This window comes from Echiichthys vipera (genome assembly GCF_963691815.1).
Source record: "Echiichthys vipera genome assembly, chromosome: 9".
Classification (NCBI taxonomy): domain Eukaryota; kingdom Metazoa; phylum Chordata; class Actinopteri; order Perciformes; family Trachinidae; genus Echiichthys; species Echiichthys vipera.
Window position 1 is genome coordinate 29,542,151 of NC_139834.1, and position 17,952 is coordinate 29,560,102.

General features: G+C 40.1%; 1 protein-coding gene across 2 annotated transcripts in view; it reads left to right on the plus strand.

Annotated features, from left to right (window-relative positions):
- Nucleotides 1-2,499: 2,499 nt before the first annotated feature.
- Nucleotides 2,500-17,952, plus strand: part of dnmt3bb.1 (DNA (cytosine-5-)-methyltransferase 3 beta, duplicate b.1) — a 57,273-nt gene continuing 41,820 nt past the window's right edge. The window contains exons 1-2 of one of the 2 annotated variants that reach the window (XM_083920645.1): nt 2,500-2,642; nt 10,366-10,449. In XM_083920645.1, the coding sequence (XP_083776771.1) occupies nt 2,616-2,642; nt 10,366-10,449 (111 nt within the window). In that variant the 5' untranslated portion in view covers nt 2,500-2,615. Of the gene's footprint in view, nt 2,643-2,904; nt 3,033-10,365; nt 10,450-17,952 lie in introns of those variants that run through there. The other variant, XM_083920646.1, reaches the window with a different exon arrangement.

The window sequence follows — 17,952 nt, forward strand, 5'->3', positions numbered from 1 at the left end:
TTTATGTCAATTATTTGACATAAAAGAGCTGAAAGGAAGTGGAGTTATAAATATTATTATTATTATTATTATTGTTAAATAATCAGTGGAAGAAGTATTTAGATCTTCAGTAAACGTACACTACAATGATTTTCACCGTCATTGTTTTTGAACAACGGAACACAGTTGAGCAGATCAATTTCAAATATGAAAAAGGTAACATAAAAATCAAGATAAGATGAATATATACATAATGAGGTGATACGTTACAATTAAAGCATACACGCAGATAGTTATTGTTATTTCTAGTCATTTTGTGGTGGTTTTGCGTCTATTTTTGGTCATTTTGCATCTTTTTGTGATGTTTTGCATCTATTCTTACTCATTTAGCATCTTTTGTGGTGGTTGTGCATGTATTTTTAGACATTTTGCATCTTTTTGTGGTGGTTTGCATCTATTTCTAGTCATTTTGCATCTTTTTGTGGTGGTTTGCATCTATTTTTAGTCATTTTGCATCTTTTTGTGGTGGTTTTGCATCTATTTTTAGACATTTTGCATCTTTTGTGGTGGTTGTGCATGTATTTTTAGACATTTTGCATCTTTTTGTGGTGGTTTTGCATCTATTTTCAGTCATTTTGCATCTTTTGTGGTGGTTTTGCATGTATTTTTAGACATTTTGCATCTTTTGTGGTGGTTGTGCATGTATTTTTAGACATTTTGCATCTTTTTGTGGTGGTTTGCATCTATTTCTAGTCATTTTGCATCTTTTTGTGGTGGTTTGCATCTATTTTTAGTCATTTTGCATCTTTTGTGGTGGTTGTGCATCTAATTTTAGTCATTTTGCATCTTTTTGTGGTGGTTTTGCATCTATTTTTAGTCATTTTGCATCTTTTTGTGGTTGTTTGCATCAATTTTTTTGTCATTTTGCATCTTTTTGTGGTGGTTTTGCATCTATTTTTAGTCATTTTGCATCTTTTTGTGGTGGTTTTTCATCTATTTTTTTGTCATTTTGCATCTTTTTGTGGTGGTTTTGCATCTATTTTTAGTCATTTTGCATCTTTTTGTGGTGGTTTTGCATCTATCTTTAGTCAGATTGCATCTTTTGTGGTGCCTTTGCATCTATTTTTTAGTCATTTTGCATCTTTTTGTGGTGGTTTTGCATCTATTTTTAGTCATTTTGCATCTTTTTGTGGTGGTTTGCATCTATTTTTAGTCATTTTGCATCTTTTTGTGGTGGTTTGCATCTATTTCTAGTCATTTTGCATCTTTTTGTGGTGGTTTGCATCTATTTTTAGTCATTTTGCATCTTTTTGTGGTGGTTTTGCATCTAATTTTAGTCATTTTGCATCTTTTTGTGGTGGTTTTGCATCTATTTTTAGTCATTTTGCATCTTTTTGTGGTGGTTTTACATCTATTTTTTAGTCATTTTGCATCTTTTTGTGGTGGTTTTGCATCTATTTTTAGTAATTTTGCATCTTTTTGTGGTGGTTTTTCATCTATTTTTAGTCATTTTGCATCTTTTTGTGGTGGTTTTGCATCTAATTTTAGTCATTTTGCATCTTTTTGTGGTGGTTTTGAATCCTTTTTTGGTCATTTTGCATCTATTTTTCATCATTTTGCATCTTTTATGGTGGATTTTCAACTATTTCTTGTAAGTAAATGTTTCTATGTAGTCATTTGTTTCTCTGTGATCATTATACATCTGTTTACATCATTGTCTTTTGTCTCTGTGTAGTAGTTTTGTATCTATCTTCAGTCATTTAGCATCCCTTTGTGGTTTGGTTTGCATCCCTATAGTCATTTTTTGTCGCTCTGTGTATGTGGTACATTTGCATCTCGCATTTGTGATCATTTTGTGTTTTTAGTTTCAGCAACATTTAATGATTCAGGACCCCTGGACCTGTGCCCGGTAGACTCGCTCACTCACCCCTCCATAATAATAATAATAATAATACATCATAATTAATATTTTGGTAATATTTTTGAATTATTCTCCAAATTAACAAAAGTTTTGAAATGAATGCAGTGGAGTGAAAAGTACAATATTGGGCTCAAACTCAAGTAACCTGAGTAACTGTCCTCGTTAGGAGATCATATCAAGAACAAGTGCAACTTATGGTTTCTGTTCAGCAACCGTGCGTTTCGACTCCCCGGGGAAAAAGGGAAAGTCTTTTTTTGTTTTTTAAATTGAATAGGGTGAAGAGAGAAAGTAGATCCTGTTGAACCTGCGGGCGCGGGAAATGGGAGTCGACTCTGTCACCTGGGGAAAGCCTCGCGCACTCTGAGCGACCAATCAGGTCGAGTATAATGAGCCATGACCTGCCCACGCAGTGTGGTTCAGAGGGACACGCGCTCACAGGGCGCGCGCGAGAGAGAGAGAGAGAGAGAGAGAGAGAGAGAGAGAGAGAGAGAGAGAGAGAGAGAGAGAGAGAGAGAGAGAGAGAGAGAGAGAGAGAGAGAGAGAGATCGATCTGCAGCACCATGCTCCACCACTCTGAAGAACTCCTGTGAGAGGACTGGACCTGACCCGGATCTCAGCTTCAAGTTGAAGTGTAGCAGCTTTTCCAAAAACCACAGTTTTCTTCCCAACCTCCAGACACCAAGCCCACCTTCCTTCTCCGTGTTCCCAGCCGTGGATGAGTGCAACACGCGTGGATGGTTATGTAAGTTTCACTCCGGGGAGGGCGTTCTTCTTGCTTCTTCCCGTCTTATTCGTACAGACGGAGAATTCCAAGTTCTCACACTTAAACACACGTTGAACCGACTCTCATTTGATGGGCTGTTTTCGTGCGCCGCTGTGCAGCCTGCCCTCGTGTTCCGTCTCTCTCTCTCTCTCTCTCTCTCTCTCTCCGTTTCCTTTTGATTCCATTGTGCACTTGTGAAGTTTGCAGCTCCGTAGTCTTGGCTGTCAGTGTGCACGGGTCACTTCTTCAACAACAACAACACAGAGCTCCGTAATGACCGTGTTAGTGTGTTTGTACCGAGTTTATAACGCATCTCTCAGCACGCTCACACCACCTTAGAGGACTTGAACGCATCTGTGGTGCACGCTGGTGAGTTTATCCCGTCTCACACACATGCTGCCCTTTTTAAAAACAACTTCACAGTACTTGCGTGTCTTACTGTGTAAAGTATTTGTGTCAGGATTTGGCCTCGGTTCCGGTGCTGGACGGTGAAAGTAAATGAATGTACGGTGCGTAATGTGCCCTGAAAGTTGCGTTATTACACTTTAAAGCAGTGTTTAAAGCAGCGTGTGGTTGCACAGGAGTGATTGAACAGTGATTGCAGAACGCCCCCGGTGTCCCCGCAGGGTTCAACTGTGCACCGGTGATAGATGGGGCTTTATCTGCAGGACTCGTGTTGGATCATTGCGCTGCAGGATTTTCTTTGAGTTTCCTGGTTTTGGAGGCGCTCCGGTGCGCTCTGCCTGTGCTGGTTCACCGGTTTCTAACTTCCATGCAGGATTATTGCTGCTCTCTTGTTTGTATTGTTAAGACAGAGGCATACACACACATGTGCACACCACTACGAGTCTCGTTCATGATCGGGGTTGAGTCATTAGGATGCAGAAGAGAAGCCACGCTGTGGAAAGAAGAGGGGAGGAGTCATCGAAGTGAACGATACAGTTAATACAGGCGATTATGACGTCACTCAGGTGGATGCACGACCACCAATAACATGACTTAATACTTCAGTACCCATCGAGTATTTATATGATGCGGGTTGTAACTCTTACATTTATCTGGCAGTTTTATTTACTCTGCACATTCAGATTATTAATACAAAATATACTGTCACTTATAAAGGATGTATTATCATCATCATTCTATAAAGGCATTCAAATGAGCTCTATCTTTACCAGCTGCAACATTACAGTTACTCATTAATGCATCAATAATTATAATGTCAAAGCATAATATATGTTATTCTGCATAATGACTACTTTTACTTCTGCTAAACAAACCTTTTACTTGTAACAGTGTTTTTATACTTTCAATAACACATACTTATGTCAAAACGTGTTTCAGAAAACACAAATGCCAAACCACAACTGACTTTGCTTTCTTCATTTTTGTTTATTCAACTTTGATAGCACAGGACTGTAAGGACTTAAAGACAATTGTCTCTAATTTGTGACTTTTTTTATTTATTAGTTGATTTGACAGGGACCGTGCTCAAAAACAGTCTTACAGGTTACAATATCATGATACACGTGTTGCATATACGGATGTGAGAAAATACTGAGACATAAAACTCTTCTGTCCTAATACAGATAATTTCATATCTCAATAGGATATATATCACGATGCAGCGTGTTCTCTGGTTATGAAGTGAAGAAACAATCTGAATAAATGTTTAATATGTAACAAATGAAAAATATTGAGTATTTTCTCATTTTATTAAAAACTTTAGTACAAAAGGAACATAAGGATCTGAGTGCAAAGCGTTGCCCAAATGACACAAATATTAATGTAATGCAGTTGGGACGCATTGTGATAGAAACAATATAAAAAAAAAGTTTATATCACATACATTTTTAATTTTTTTTGACGTGTATAACTGGGTGATCTGACTTTTTTGATTATAAAAGCAGTGTTAATTTACTTGTCATTGTTAATTAACGACGTCATGTATTATGATATCATGAAACGATTCCATTGAAAGATGATAAATGATCATATTGACTTATCAATTTAATTCAATTTTCAATTACATTTTATTTATAGTGCCTAATCATAACAATCAATCAATTTAAGCTCCGAAACTGCTCAGATCAGTGCATCTATAACACACTTGTTTTTCTCTTGTGTACATTGCCATATTCCTTGTTATAGTGGTAAAATAATTCTATCATAGGATCTTATTAATAGTAATGTAATTCTATTTAGTTTTTGTGACTTCAAATGTGAGCTTCTGCACTGTGGTGTGTGGTTGTTGGCCCATGCTGCTGAGTGCGCGCCTGATATAGAACAGGCAGGAAAGTAGACAATATATAAGTGTAGGGCTCGATCGGAGCCTGAAGGGGCCATAAAGTACATGACAGACAAGGAATGCAGCCCCCAGCAAGAGACCCTGAGGAGCTGCCACCCATCCCCCCCCCCCCCCCCCCCCCGGACCCTTTGGGAGTGAACAATCCCCTCTTGCAATGCGGTCCCTAATCTCTCGCCACCAGACACAACTTTGATGTCAACCCCCCGTCTTCCCCCGTCCTCCTCCCTCCCTGTACTGGATGTCCCCTTCTCCTGGGCCCCTCATTCTCTGCCCTCCATCCTTCCTCACTTCTTCTAATTTGTTCTCATTTCTTTGTTTCTGAAAGCTGAAACATGTTTCCGCAAAGGGAGTTTAAGTAAAAACAATTTTAATTTAAAGGTCCCATATTCTGCCCATTTTCAGATTCATACTAGTATTTTAGTTTCACCTTAAACATGTTTACATGCTTTAATGTTTAAAAAACACATTATTTTTCTCTCAGTCTGTCTGAATAAACCTGTATTCACCTTCTGTCTGAAACGCTCAGTTTAAGCACCTGTCTCTTTAAGGGCGTACTCACACTGTCCTTCCAGACCGCGACCCGGACTTTAGGGTACTTGTCCCCCCTCCCTCTCCCCCCCCGCCCCAGCCCCGTTTGTACTCACACTGCCAGGGCCGGCCAATGCTTCTTGCTGTCCTTGCTGTCCATACGCCATCACGCCGTAACACGTCACACGCATTGATCGCGTGTGTGTGGCTTTGTTTACAAATCTTTCCACAGTCCTCGGAGTTTTTGTGCGTCTTGTCGACTGTTTTTGAATATTTTCATCCGACCAAATCTGCAGTAAACACTCCAACTCCGCATCACACCAACGTGAACCTTTCACCGCCATTGTTGTTGTTGTTAAATGTCCGCGCATGGACCGTCCTTCTATTAACTATGTCCGAACAGGCGGACATAACACTACTGCCGTAGGGCTCGTGCTTGTACACGTACACGTGCGCACGCTAGTGCTCGTACATGTGCAAACGGCTCCGCTAAAGCCCACCTCTTTCAAGCGGGCCGTGGACGGCCAGCTGGCCGCAGTTATGCGCGGAACGGGTGCACTCACACTGCTTAAAGGTACTAGGCTTTAGCTGAAAAAACGGTTTTGGCCCCGGCCAGAAGGACAGTGTGAGTGCGCCCTAAGAGCCCTTCCTGAAAAAGCCCAGTCTGCTCTGATTGGTCAGAGATTACGCATCAGCGCTCTCTGTGTCTCTGCACCATCGTTGCAGCTGGGCAATGACTGTAACTGCACTGTAGCAGCACTTAGTACTTGGGCTGAAACAATTACAACAAATGATAAAAACACGGTTTCAAAAAATGCCTATCTTGCGCGTTACGCAACCTGCTCAGACATATTTTGCGGATGCACACAACTACATCCAGATTTGTGTTAGCACGATGGCTGGGGAAGAAACAGCCGGAAAAGGCAGAGAATGCCCACAGTTTGGGATCAATTCACACAAAAGAAGCCGACAAGGTCCAATGTGTCCACTGCAAACTAACACTGTCGTACCACAGCAGCACGACCATGACGATTCAGCATCTGAGCCGAGAGTATCCCACTGTTAACCTCACTTCACCAAGCGCTGCTGTTTCGGTTTAACGAGGGACCCTGTTAAAGTGTAATTCCGGTTCAAAATCATCCAAATCATCAACCTCGGGTATATTAATATTTTCAAAAAGGCATACACTCGTGTCAAGGGCTTCCGGGGCTTGGCTGCCCGTTCATACGGCTGCCAGGCTAAGGGGTGAAGTGTGTGGGCTCACCTTGCTGCCTCGTCGGCCTCCTTCGACACCCGTCACTTGGTCAGCTCGCTCCCAGCGGTCCGACACTCAGTTACGTTCAGACTACATTTGACAGTTTATTTTTGACATGTAGCACACAGACAATCACTTAAACAAAACATTGACGCACAAAAAGAGGAAACATGGCAATCATCTCTCCTAGAGGTACTCAGGTTCACTCCTGAGTAACTCGGTAACTCTCTCTCACACCTGTCCTCAAACGCCCTCTTAATTACCCATGCTGCATGAAACTAGGTAAGTCCACCCCCACCCTCACAGTCATACAGGACAGCCAATCATAAGATGCGTGTGTGCCGTGACACTTTAAACTATACATCAAATAAGCCATTGAGACAGTTTTTTCTGTTCATCAACTATTAACGGAGAAAGCAAGGAGAGTGGCTAACAGCTGGACGTGGCTAACACTGATTAGCTCGGGGCAGTACGGTGAAAGCATTCAAAGGTCTTTTTTAACCACTGAGTTCGATAGATTCATTAATAGAAAAGTCATTAGCGGCAACCCGACCTGACACATACAGCTGCAAAAACCATCTAAATATTGTCATAAAAGTTGTCTTGGTGTGCAGAAACTCTGACGCTTGACAAAAGTATAGAATTATGTCAGTGTTGATGAACATATCGACCAACTCTTCTCACTGAACTCTGTCAATAAGAGCCGCACACGTCACCTGCTTGGTCAATTTTGTTGCAGAGAGTTTTTTACCAGAGGAAGCAGATCTAGACCTGAATGCTAAAGAGAGCAGCTACCTGTTTGGTGTGTGTGTGTGGGTGGGTGGGTGAAAGGTCAAAGACGTGGGCAGGGAGGATTTCGGTGCCAACATCCTGTCTGAGTGATGAACTCGCTCACCTCTGCAGCCGGGTGAAGGGAGAGTCCCCCGAACACAGATAAATGAGCATTGATGTGAGTCAGAGGACGCCAAAGTGTGTGTGAACATGTTTGACTCTATTAATCTGCTGCTCCACACAACAGAAGTTACATTTCAGGGTTGAGACTTTGTTGTTTGTTCTCACATGTCACACTCTCATGTCGTATATACAGTATAAATACAGTATATATACTGTTCATATACGTATATGTTTTGAGAGTAGGGCTGAACGGTCTCAAATTTAAATCACAGTATAATTTGAAGCATAGATGGTAACGGTATTATATCACGGTATATTTGTCTTAAAGTACAAGTCTGAGGCTCCTTTACTTGAGTATTTTCTTTTCATGTTACTTTATACTTCTAGCCCACTACAACTCAATATTCTACTTTTTACTGCACTTCATTTATTTTATAACATCACACTGATATCCACTCGCTGCATAGTAAACACACAGGCTTCACAGTGACTGGCGATTTTCTGTGTCAACATTTCGTTTTTTTTAAAAAGTAGAAAGAGACACTGATGGTGATTCACCCACGGATTTAAACAGAAACGATTGCAAAAAAAACAACATGCGCGGAGAAGAGCGACACAGAAGCAAACATAGAAGAGCGTAGAGGGAGCGAGTGGAGCGTTGTGGCCGTGCACCTACAGGAAGCATGTGAGCAAGTCTCCCAGTGCGCCGGTATTTGACACGCTGAGACAGTTGCACTGAGATGCAAGAGAGGACCATAGACTGTATAAAAAATGGACGAAGCCTCTGCATCCAGGTCCGTTCTCTCAACTTGATCCAGTCGTTCCTCGCCTACAGGAGTCTCCATCCTGTCAGACTTTGACTCCGCCTCATTTCCTCTGACCAAAAAAGGGCATGTATGTGACATTGGGGGGAGGGAGATACGTCCATCTGGCTGACGTTTACCTCCGAGGAGAAGTGAGGCCCAGAGGCTAGCTGTCACTCAAGAGTCCACGCCCCTTTTTATTCATAAACTTTAACCTCCAATAAAATAAAAAACTAAACTGGTCCAAATAAAATCACCCCACTCAGGTTTGTCATGGAGATATGACCTAAACATACAGACTAGAATGTTTTTTTGTCCCAGGCCTTAAAAAGGTTTAATGACGCTTTGAAAACGGCCTGTTTAACATAGGGGTCAATGAGAAACTGCTCTATTGTGCAAACTGCTCCTAGTGGACACTCTGAGAACTGCATTTTTTGCCACTTCCTTATTGGATAGACCAGGAAGTCGCTGTGGTGGGGGTTTGGAGAGGACAGCAGTCTACATCGGCTACTACAGCCATGAATTACCTTTTCACAAAGGCTTCTACTCATCCATGGATTTACAGACGTCTCTTTCTTCATGTAAGTCAACGGGGAAAAGGTACTTTTGGGCCAGCAGCGCCATTGGAACATCACTTCCATAGCCCCCCCCCCCCAGCTCTGCCCTTTTGTCCAAATATGGTCACTTCTGGCTCCAAAATGCCAAGATGGCGATGGCAAACCAATGGGAGACGTCACGGTGGCTACGCCCATTATTTTCTAAAGTCTTTAGCTTGAGTTGTTTACTCACATCGCTAGCAGAGACAAGAAAAAACAGCATGCAGTTGAAGAGAAAACTCGGACCAACCACTGCTTCGAAATGGAGAGCGTCACTAACCGTTTTTTTTTATAGTTTTATTTCTCAGCATTATCATGTGATTTTTTAAAATCTCTTTTCAGTCAGAGTAACGTCAGTAAAAGTTAGAGCAGACAGTCGGCTACCTGAGGTGTGCAGGTCTCTCTGCACAGACTTGTTTTTTTAAGCTTTTGACCTCCTTGATACTTCAACCCAAACATGCACACACATGCCAGCACATACGCTTATACTGCCTCTCTGCACACACACACACGCACACACTCAAACACATTAAAATATGCAACAGTGTGGAGGCTCCAAAGAATTAACAGTCACACAATGCAAAGAAGAATGTAGAAATATGGCACATGTACAAACGCATACATTTTCACTTATTCCGTTCACATACACACACACATACACACTGACAGGCTTTTGTTTCTGTTCACCTCAGGTGTGTATGGGCATGTCAGGTCTGCTTCCACCACCTCATGGAGAACAGGAGAGGCCAGGGCTGTCCTCTCCTCTCCCATTCTCTCTTTCTCCTGTCTACCTGTTAAGGTTGCTCCTTTACACCTGAAGAAGGGACCGGTTAAAGATGCTGTGATGTGCTGTGCTTTCTCGCAGCCGTACAGTGATAGAAATGTTCATTAAGGAGTGCAGATGTTTCATACACATTGTAGGAAGTACACCCAGGAGAGGAAAACATCATTTTCACTTTAAACTGAGTCCGGGAACACCTGGAGGGATTTTCCAAATTCGGCACAAGTCTGAGTCTGACTTGTCTGTGCCAAGAGGCCCCTAGGCTCAGAATACATCCATGCACAAAACACATTTGAAACATTTCACACAATTATCTAACAGGATAAAATGATGCAGTCAAAGGTCAACTTTACTACTAAGTGTATACTGAACTGGTGACACTGATCCTGAAACTGTGCTGACTGTTTAGAGCTGAAGATGTGTTTGAATCATCCACATTTCAGTAGTTTCATCTTTATACTCTTGTTTCATGTTTCATCTGCACTCTATATTAAATATAAATGTGAATTTATACACGAACTGTTCTCTTTCTTTCAGCCTCTGGACCAGTCGCCTGCAACAGTAATGCCTTCCAACAAATACTCTGCTGCTATGGAGGAGAGCAACAACATGACGGCCACAGTGAGTCACAAACACACGCACACACACACACACACACACACATACAGGTTTCACAACAGCCAGGAGATGCACAATGTACTCTTTCCTTTGTGTATATGGAAATAAGGGACTTGAACCCAAATTACAAAAACCACAGCCCTCTCATTAACACACGTGCATACACCTACACACACACACACACACACACACACACACACACACACACACACACGCACACGCACACACACGCACACACTTTCCAAACCTCTCTCTGAGCCAGCTGTGGTTTTGGAGGAGTGTGTGTATCAATGCCAGGGCAAATGCCCGGACAAGAGTGCCAGCACATTATACGGGTCTAATTAAGAATGCATGTTGGCTGTGAGGACACACAAGCGCGCGCACGCACTAACACACACCACAGCTGCAGATATGTGGGATAGATGGAAGGATGAAGGAAGAAGGGAGGAAGGAAGGAGGCTAAAAAAGAAGGATTCATGGAAGGATGAGGGACACTGATGTCTTTATGTTATCCAGTTATAGATTCAAGTATTTAGAAAACACACACACACACACACACACACACACACACACACACATATTTCCTGATTTCACAATCTGTAAAAATAGTTTCACATGTACACACACACACACACACACACACATACACACACACATACACACACACACTTTCACTCTCAAACTTTCATAACTTGCAGGCATATGTATATGCACGCACACACACTCACACACTCTCTCTCTCTATGGGACTCCTGTTGTATGTTGTCCGTTACTGCTTGTTCCTCTTTTTCCCTCTCTTATATCACTCTGTCTGAGAGGGGCGCTTCCTTCTCTCCACCATCTGCTTTTCTTTTCTTTATTCTTGACATTTTATTAATATTTGAAAGTCTTACATACCTTATATTATTGTTTCTATGGCATAATCCAGAACATAAATCCTGTCAAGATAAATAAACAAATAAGTGATGAATCAACAGAGGAAAAATATGTCATACATGTAACTTAAGCCCTACAGGATCACATCGTGTTTATATCTATTCTCCTCAGCATATGTTCGTAAGATGCTTCATCATCTTCAGCTTTAATCCCTCTCCTCTGTTTATTGATTCCTTGCCTCCATGCCAACCGGCTTAGCTATCATCTTATCGTGTGCGATATGAAGACTAGAGGTATTCACTTCAAGTTTAGGCGGGTAATTACTTATCACCTTTCAGATCGCATACTACAGCGTGCACTTAAAGTGACATGAGCCTTTTGGGGCCCTTTCATCCACAGCACTTTCTTGCTGCGTTGAGTTTTCACTAGTGATGTTTCTGTGTCTGTTGAGCACAGTCGGATGTGTGGAGGTGGGAAGGAATTTTGATAGATATAGAGGTTTTCTCTTGATTTTGTAAACAACAGATGAGAAATCAATCTCACCACGAGGTCCTTTCAGGGTCTGTCCTGAAGCTTTCCTCCAAATCACTTGTCCTCAGGAAAAAATGCAAATTGGAATTTCGTCTCCTGATAAACATCATGTGATATAATCTAAAGCTCCAGAACAGCCACTAAAGTGGCAGAGCAACAGAGATATCCTGACATTGGGTCCAAGTATTAGTCAAACTCCAAAAACTCTGGATCCTTCATCTCCCATAATGCAACTCCAGAGCCGCAGGCTGTTGTTGTTGTGGCAGCTGCATCCTTAACTCTCCTTTTACGGAGTTTGAAGCCAGTGACATATACATCTTTAGCGTTGGAATACATGTCATTGTTGCATGAAAATAAATGTAATTATTGCCGTAATATAGATGTAATTATTTGCATAGAATACATGTAGTAATTGCATTACAATCAATGTAATTATTGCACAATAATAACTGTAATCATTGCATTATAATGCATGTAAGTATTGCACAAGTTCCAGTAGATTTATCTTATCTCAAAATGTAACTCCAGAGCCTCAGGTTGTTGATGCAGCACTGACATGCATCCTTAACTTTCCTTGAGTGAATAAGTCAGGTTTGAAAAGATTTTATGGAGTCAGTGACAAATACATCCTTAGCCTTTGAACCTTTTAAGTAAGTAACTTATAATAATAATGCATGTCATTGTTGCATGAAGACAAATGTAATTATTGCACTAAAATGTGTCATTTTTGCCCTAAAATAAATGTAGAAATTGCACTACAACCAATGCACAAGACTAACTTATCATTGCACAAAGAAGAATTGTAATTATTGCACAAGTTCCAGTAGGTTTACCCTTTCCCACAATGCAACTCCATAATTTCCAGTTGTTTTTGCAGCATTGACATGCATGGTTTCCTTTGATCCTTAGATGTGATAACATTTTATGGAGTCTGAAGTGTCAAATGCATGTTTAGGTTTTGAAGAATTTTACTAACAATAATGCATTTCATAAAGTGCCTTTCAAAGCACTTAAGGACATATGCTGTAGAATCAGAATAGTTAATACAGGATGTAACCAGGGTGTGAATGATAATGGTGGTGCTGTTCAGTGTGAAAAACTGACACCCAGACTTTTGACCTGAGGCTAAGGAATAACTGTGGTATTTTCAAAAGTCAATCAGATTTAGCAAAGTATATTTGGTATCAGTTTTATCACAGTTGAGTTTGAGAATATTGTGTAAGAACCAAGATTTGATTATTTCCAGTAAGCAGTCAGAAAGAGAAGTGAGTGGGACAGTGCAAGTAGGCTTAGAGAGATAGAGTTGGGTGTCATCTGCTAAACAACGGATTTGAATGCTAAATTCACGAAAACATAAAATCTGACCAAGAGGTAGAAGGTAAATAATAAAGAGAAGGGGGCCAAGAAGAGAGCCCCGGGGAACACCACAAGTAACTGAAATTACTGTGATCTCAGATTTTGAAGTTGGACAAACTAAAGTCAGACATCACTCAGTAATTAACAGGTCAAATGTGAGGTTTGTCCTTAAGAGATCTAAACTCTTTTCCAGATAGATAACATCTTCTATTGGTAGTCACATGATCACCAGTGTGAAAGTATTTGTTCCACCCTGAGCTAAATTGCTGAGCTGAGCTGATCCAATTATAGTTAAACATTGAATTTAAGTCAGAAAATATCCAAAGCTCTATAAATAAACAGTTAATTACATGTTCTTCGACTGTGATACCCCTATTACTTACAGTAATCTCAGTTTGACATTTGCACAGAAAACCGACATGAAGCCCCTTTGACCTTACTTGTGTTTAGAAAATTGTTAGGCTTCACTGACGTTTGGATGCACAGAAAGCTGTTCAGCCTCCAGGGATGGTTTGGGGTCAGACATAAATTCAGTCTTGAGTAAAGTAGACAGACATCTGAGGACACATTCTTAGTTTCAGCAGCAGCAGCCTGAGGGCAGACAGAGAAAACACACACACAAACTTGTGAGCCTCCCTGAAAATCTGAGTAACTCACCAACACTGCTTTGCTGGGAGAAGGACATAAATTACCTTTTTTTCTCTAGTCACTTGGCAAAGAATATGAAATACTTCAATCATATCAAAATGTGTCCAGCATAGAATCATTTAAATGAAAAGTAAAGTAAAACTTTTTTTTTTTTCATAAAGACAAATGCTGGCATGGCTGAGTTTAGTAGACAAAATAAACGTGCTATCTGCAAAGAAAATGGGATTTGGAGCACTGTGTTGCTGCTAAACAGAGCATTTTTATTAGAAAACTTTATTCGTGTACCACAAAACTATAAATATAAATAAACAGTAATAAATGCGAAAACATCAGAAACAATCAAATCAAAGAACAATTCATATAATAATTAAAATGTTAAAATTATGAAAAAGCCCTGAAAATATGTAGTAAAGTAGTAGTGTTTTATTGGGCATCAGCCTCATGTTTATGTATGTATTGTAAAATAGACTTAAAGCGTAATAAAGGGTCGTGTGTATGCCCTTGAGATGCGCAGAGCTGCAAACAGCAACAACAAAACAGGGATGAAACACAGTTACATGGTTACAGGTAAGTTCTGCACTAATTTTCCAGTACAAAGAAATGTAAGACTAGTTAACTCGGCTCGCAGCATCGCAGACAGAAACTTTAAAGAAACAAAAGAAAAGGTTGACACCCAGGGCCTTGAAACATCCCCTCCCTCAGGTGAGGATTTACTTGGATTTTACTTTTGGACAGTCCCGACCAAGTGTTCGCCGCTAGACCTGCGTTTCTAATCATTTAGGCCTAGCTAAGATGAGTTGACAGCGCTGCGGGGCAGACTGTTGCTCGTGTGGAATGTGTGTGTCTGACGTAGGTCGGTGAAATCTGCACAATGCAAGGCTTTACGCGGTGCTTTACCATACACACACACCCCCAAAAACGCACACACACACACACACACACAAACACACACACACATACACACACACAAACACACGTCATGTAGAGTGCAGTGTGCATGAGACACCTGCTCCACACACTTGACACTGTAGTAATAGAAATGGTAGTAGTCGCAGTAGTAGTATAAAAGAGGGAGGCAGAGGGGGGAGAAAAGGATCATTTGTGCTACTTTAATGCTCCGTTGGACACGTTCATGTCTGCCAGCAGCACAGATGAGGAGGAGGAGTGATGGATATCCAGGAGAGCAGGTTAATGGAGGATAATGATGAGGATAATTGTCACACAGCTACCTGGCCAAAATCAAATCTCGTTTTCTGTTCACGCCTGAAATTAAAGGAGCTAAAATGAGCCATTAACCATTTCACACAACACTGATTTAACTGGTAATATCTGAGAAAGGAGGGGATGAGAAGATGGGGAAAAACTGTCTGTAGTGTTTTTTCGCTTTCACTGCCTCAAAGCCTCCGTCTCTGCTCATTTTCTCTGAGTACTTTCAGGAGTTTTTTCCCCTTCTTTTTTTCTACAAAAGCAGTGCTGGGCTGGTTCAGTCCGGACCGACTGACTAAAGGTTTAAACCAAATGATTTGAAAAGAGAAAATAAGAGAGGAGGGGTTAAAAGAAAGTTGGGCTGATGTAGAAAGAGAAAAGGAACAAGAGGGTTTTGTTTCTGTCCAACAGTCTCAAGGGAATTGCAAACAGTAAATTGAATAATAGAAAGCTTTTTATTGTCGTACAGAATACAACGAAAAAAAGAGCGCTACTTCTGATCAGTGCGATAAAAAGACAGGAGAACAAAAACAACAGCAAACAAACCAACATCTGCAGCTGACAACACAGGTTCTAAAATAATAGGTAAAATAAATACAATACATGTAATTATTGCACCAGAATCAATGTTAGTATTACACAGAAATAAATGTAATTATTGCAATGGAATAAATGTAATTATTGCAATGGAATAAATGTAATTATTGCAAGGGAATAAATGTAATTATTGCAAGGGAATAAATGTAATTATTGCAAGGGAATAAACATAATTATTGCAAGGGAATAAATATAATTATTGCATGAGAATAAATATAATTATTGCATGAGAATAAATGTAATTATTGCATGGGAATAAATGTAATTATTGCATGGGAATAAACATAATTATTGCAAGGGAATAAATATAATTATTGCATGGGAATAAATGTAATTATTGCATGGGAATAAATGTAATTATTGCATGGGAATAAATGTAATTATTGCATGGGAATAAACATAATTATAGCAAGGGAATAAATATAATTATTGCATGGGAATAAATGTAATTATTGCAAGGGAATAAACATAATTATTGCAAGGGAATAAATGTAATTATTGCATGGGAATAAACATAATTATTGCAAGGGAATAAATATAATTATTGCATGAGAATAAATATAATTATTGCATGGGAATAAATATAATTATTGCATGGGAATAAATGTAATTATTGCAAGGGAATAAACATAATTATTGCATGGGAATAAATGTAATTATTGCATGGGAATAAATGTAATTATTGCAAGGGAATAAACATAATTATTGCATGGGAATAAACATAATTATTGCATGGGAATAAATATAATTATTGCATGGGAATAAATGTAATTATTGCATGGGAATAAATGTAATTATTGCAAGGGAGTAAATATAATTATTGCATGGGAATAAACATAATTATTGCATGGGAATAAATATAATTATTGCATGGGAATAAATATAATTATTGCAAGGGAATAAATGTAATTATTGCAAGGCAATAAACATAATTATTGCATGGGAATAAACATAATTATTGCATGGGAATAAATATAATTATTGCATGGGAATAAATATAATTATTGCATGGGAATAAATATAATAATTGCATGAGAATAAATATAATTATTGCATGAGAATAAATACAATTATTGCAAGGGAGTAAATATAATTATTGCACTAGAATAAATGTAATTTTGCAAGGGAATTAAGGTAATTAATGCATTAGAATAACTGCTATTATTGCACATGATCCAGTAGTCCTCTTTTGGTGGTCGCATATTTCAGAAAATCAGCCAAGAGTTAGACGAGAAGATCGTTATAACCAGAAAAATATATTTTTTAAAAGACAGTGGGGTCAAAGATATATGATCGATATGTTACAAATGCTTGAAAGCATATAGTAAAAATGACCATTCACTGTTCCAGGAAACCAGCAGAGACTCCTGGAAGAAAGAGTCTCGTCCATAACCCCACTGTAAGAAGAACAGAAAGAACGTGAAGAAGCTATTCAAAGTGTGTAAACTGGTACGGTTTCCAGCTCACTGCAATAAGTAGAAATAGTAGCTGACTTTTCTGTGGTGCTGAAACCAGGGAGGTTACGATTCCTAGAAGAAACAGAGGCAGATTGTTGGAGGTGGAGATGGAGAGCAAAAGCCCTGAGGTGTGAGCTTATCGGTCTGTCTTTCTGTCATACTGTTGGAGCAGTTCAGAAGAGGGTGAGTTATGGGTCGAGTAGAAACCGGAAGTTTAAGATCAAGACAGGAAGTCACGAAACAGAAGGATTCAACGGTTATTACACACGCACGCACACACACACACACACACACACACACACACACACACACACACACACACACACACACACACACACACACACACACACACACACACACACACACACACACACACACACACACACACACACACACACACACACACACACACACACACACACACACACACACACACACACACACACACACACACACACACACACACACACACACACACACACACACACACACACACACACACACTCACCCCCCCCCCACAGACACACACACTCACACACACACACCCACCCACCCACACACACACCCACCCACACACACACACACACACACACACACACACACACACAGCTGTCGTAATGAACAGCACACAGGTGTGGTCACGACTCCCCTCAGGCCGCTGCTGTAAATGTTAAAATGTTTCCTGTCTGGTTTAAGAAGGTTTCAAATCAGATGATGTGTGTTGGTGTGATTTAAACTTTAACGTGATTAAGATTAAAGGTTAAAGGAACATTTTCTCTGTCATACACTTGAGCCTAAATCCTAAAAGGCTCGTGAAACAGCAGTTAAATCATTA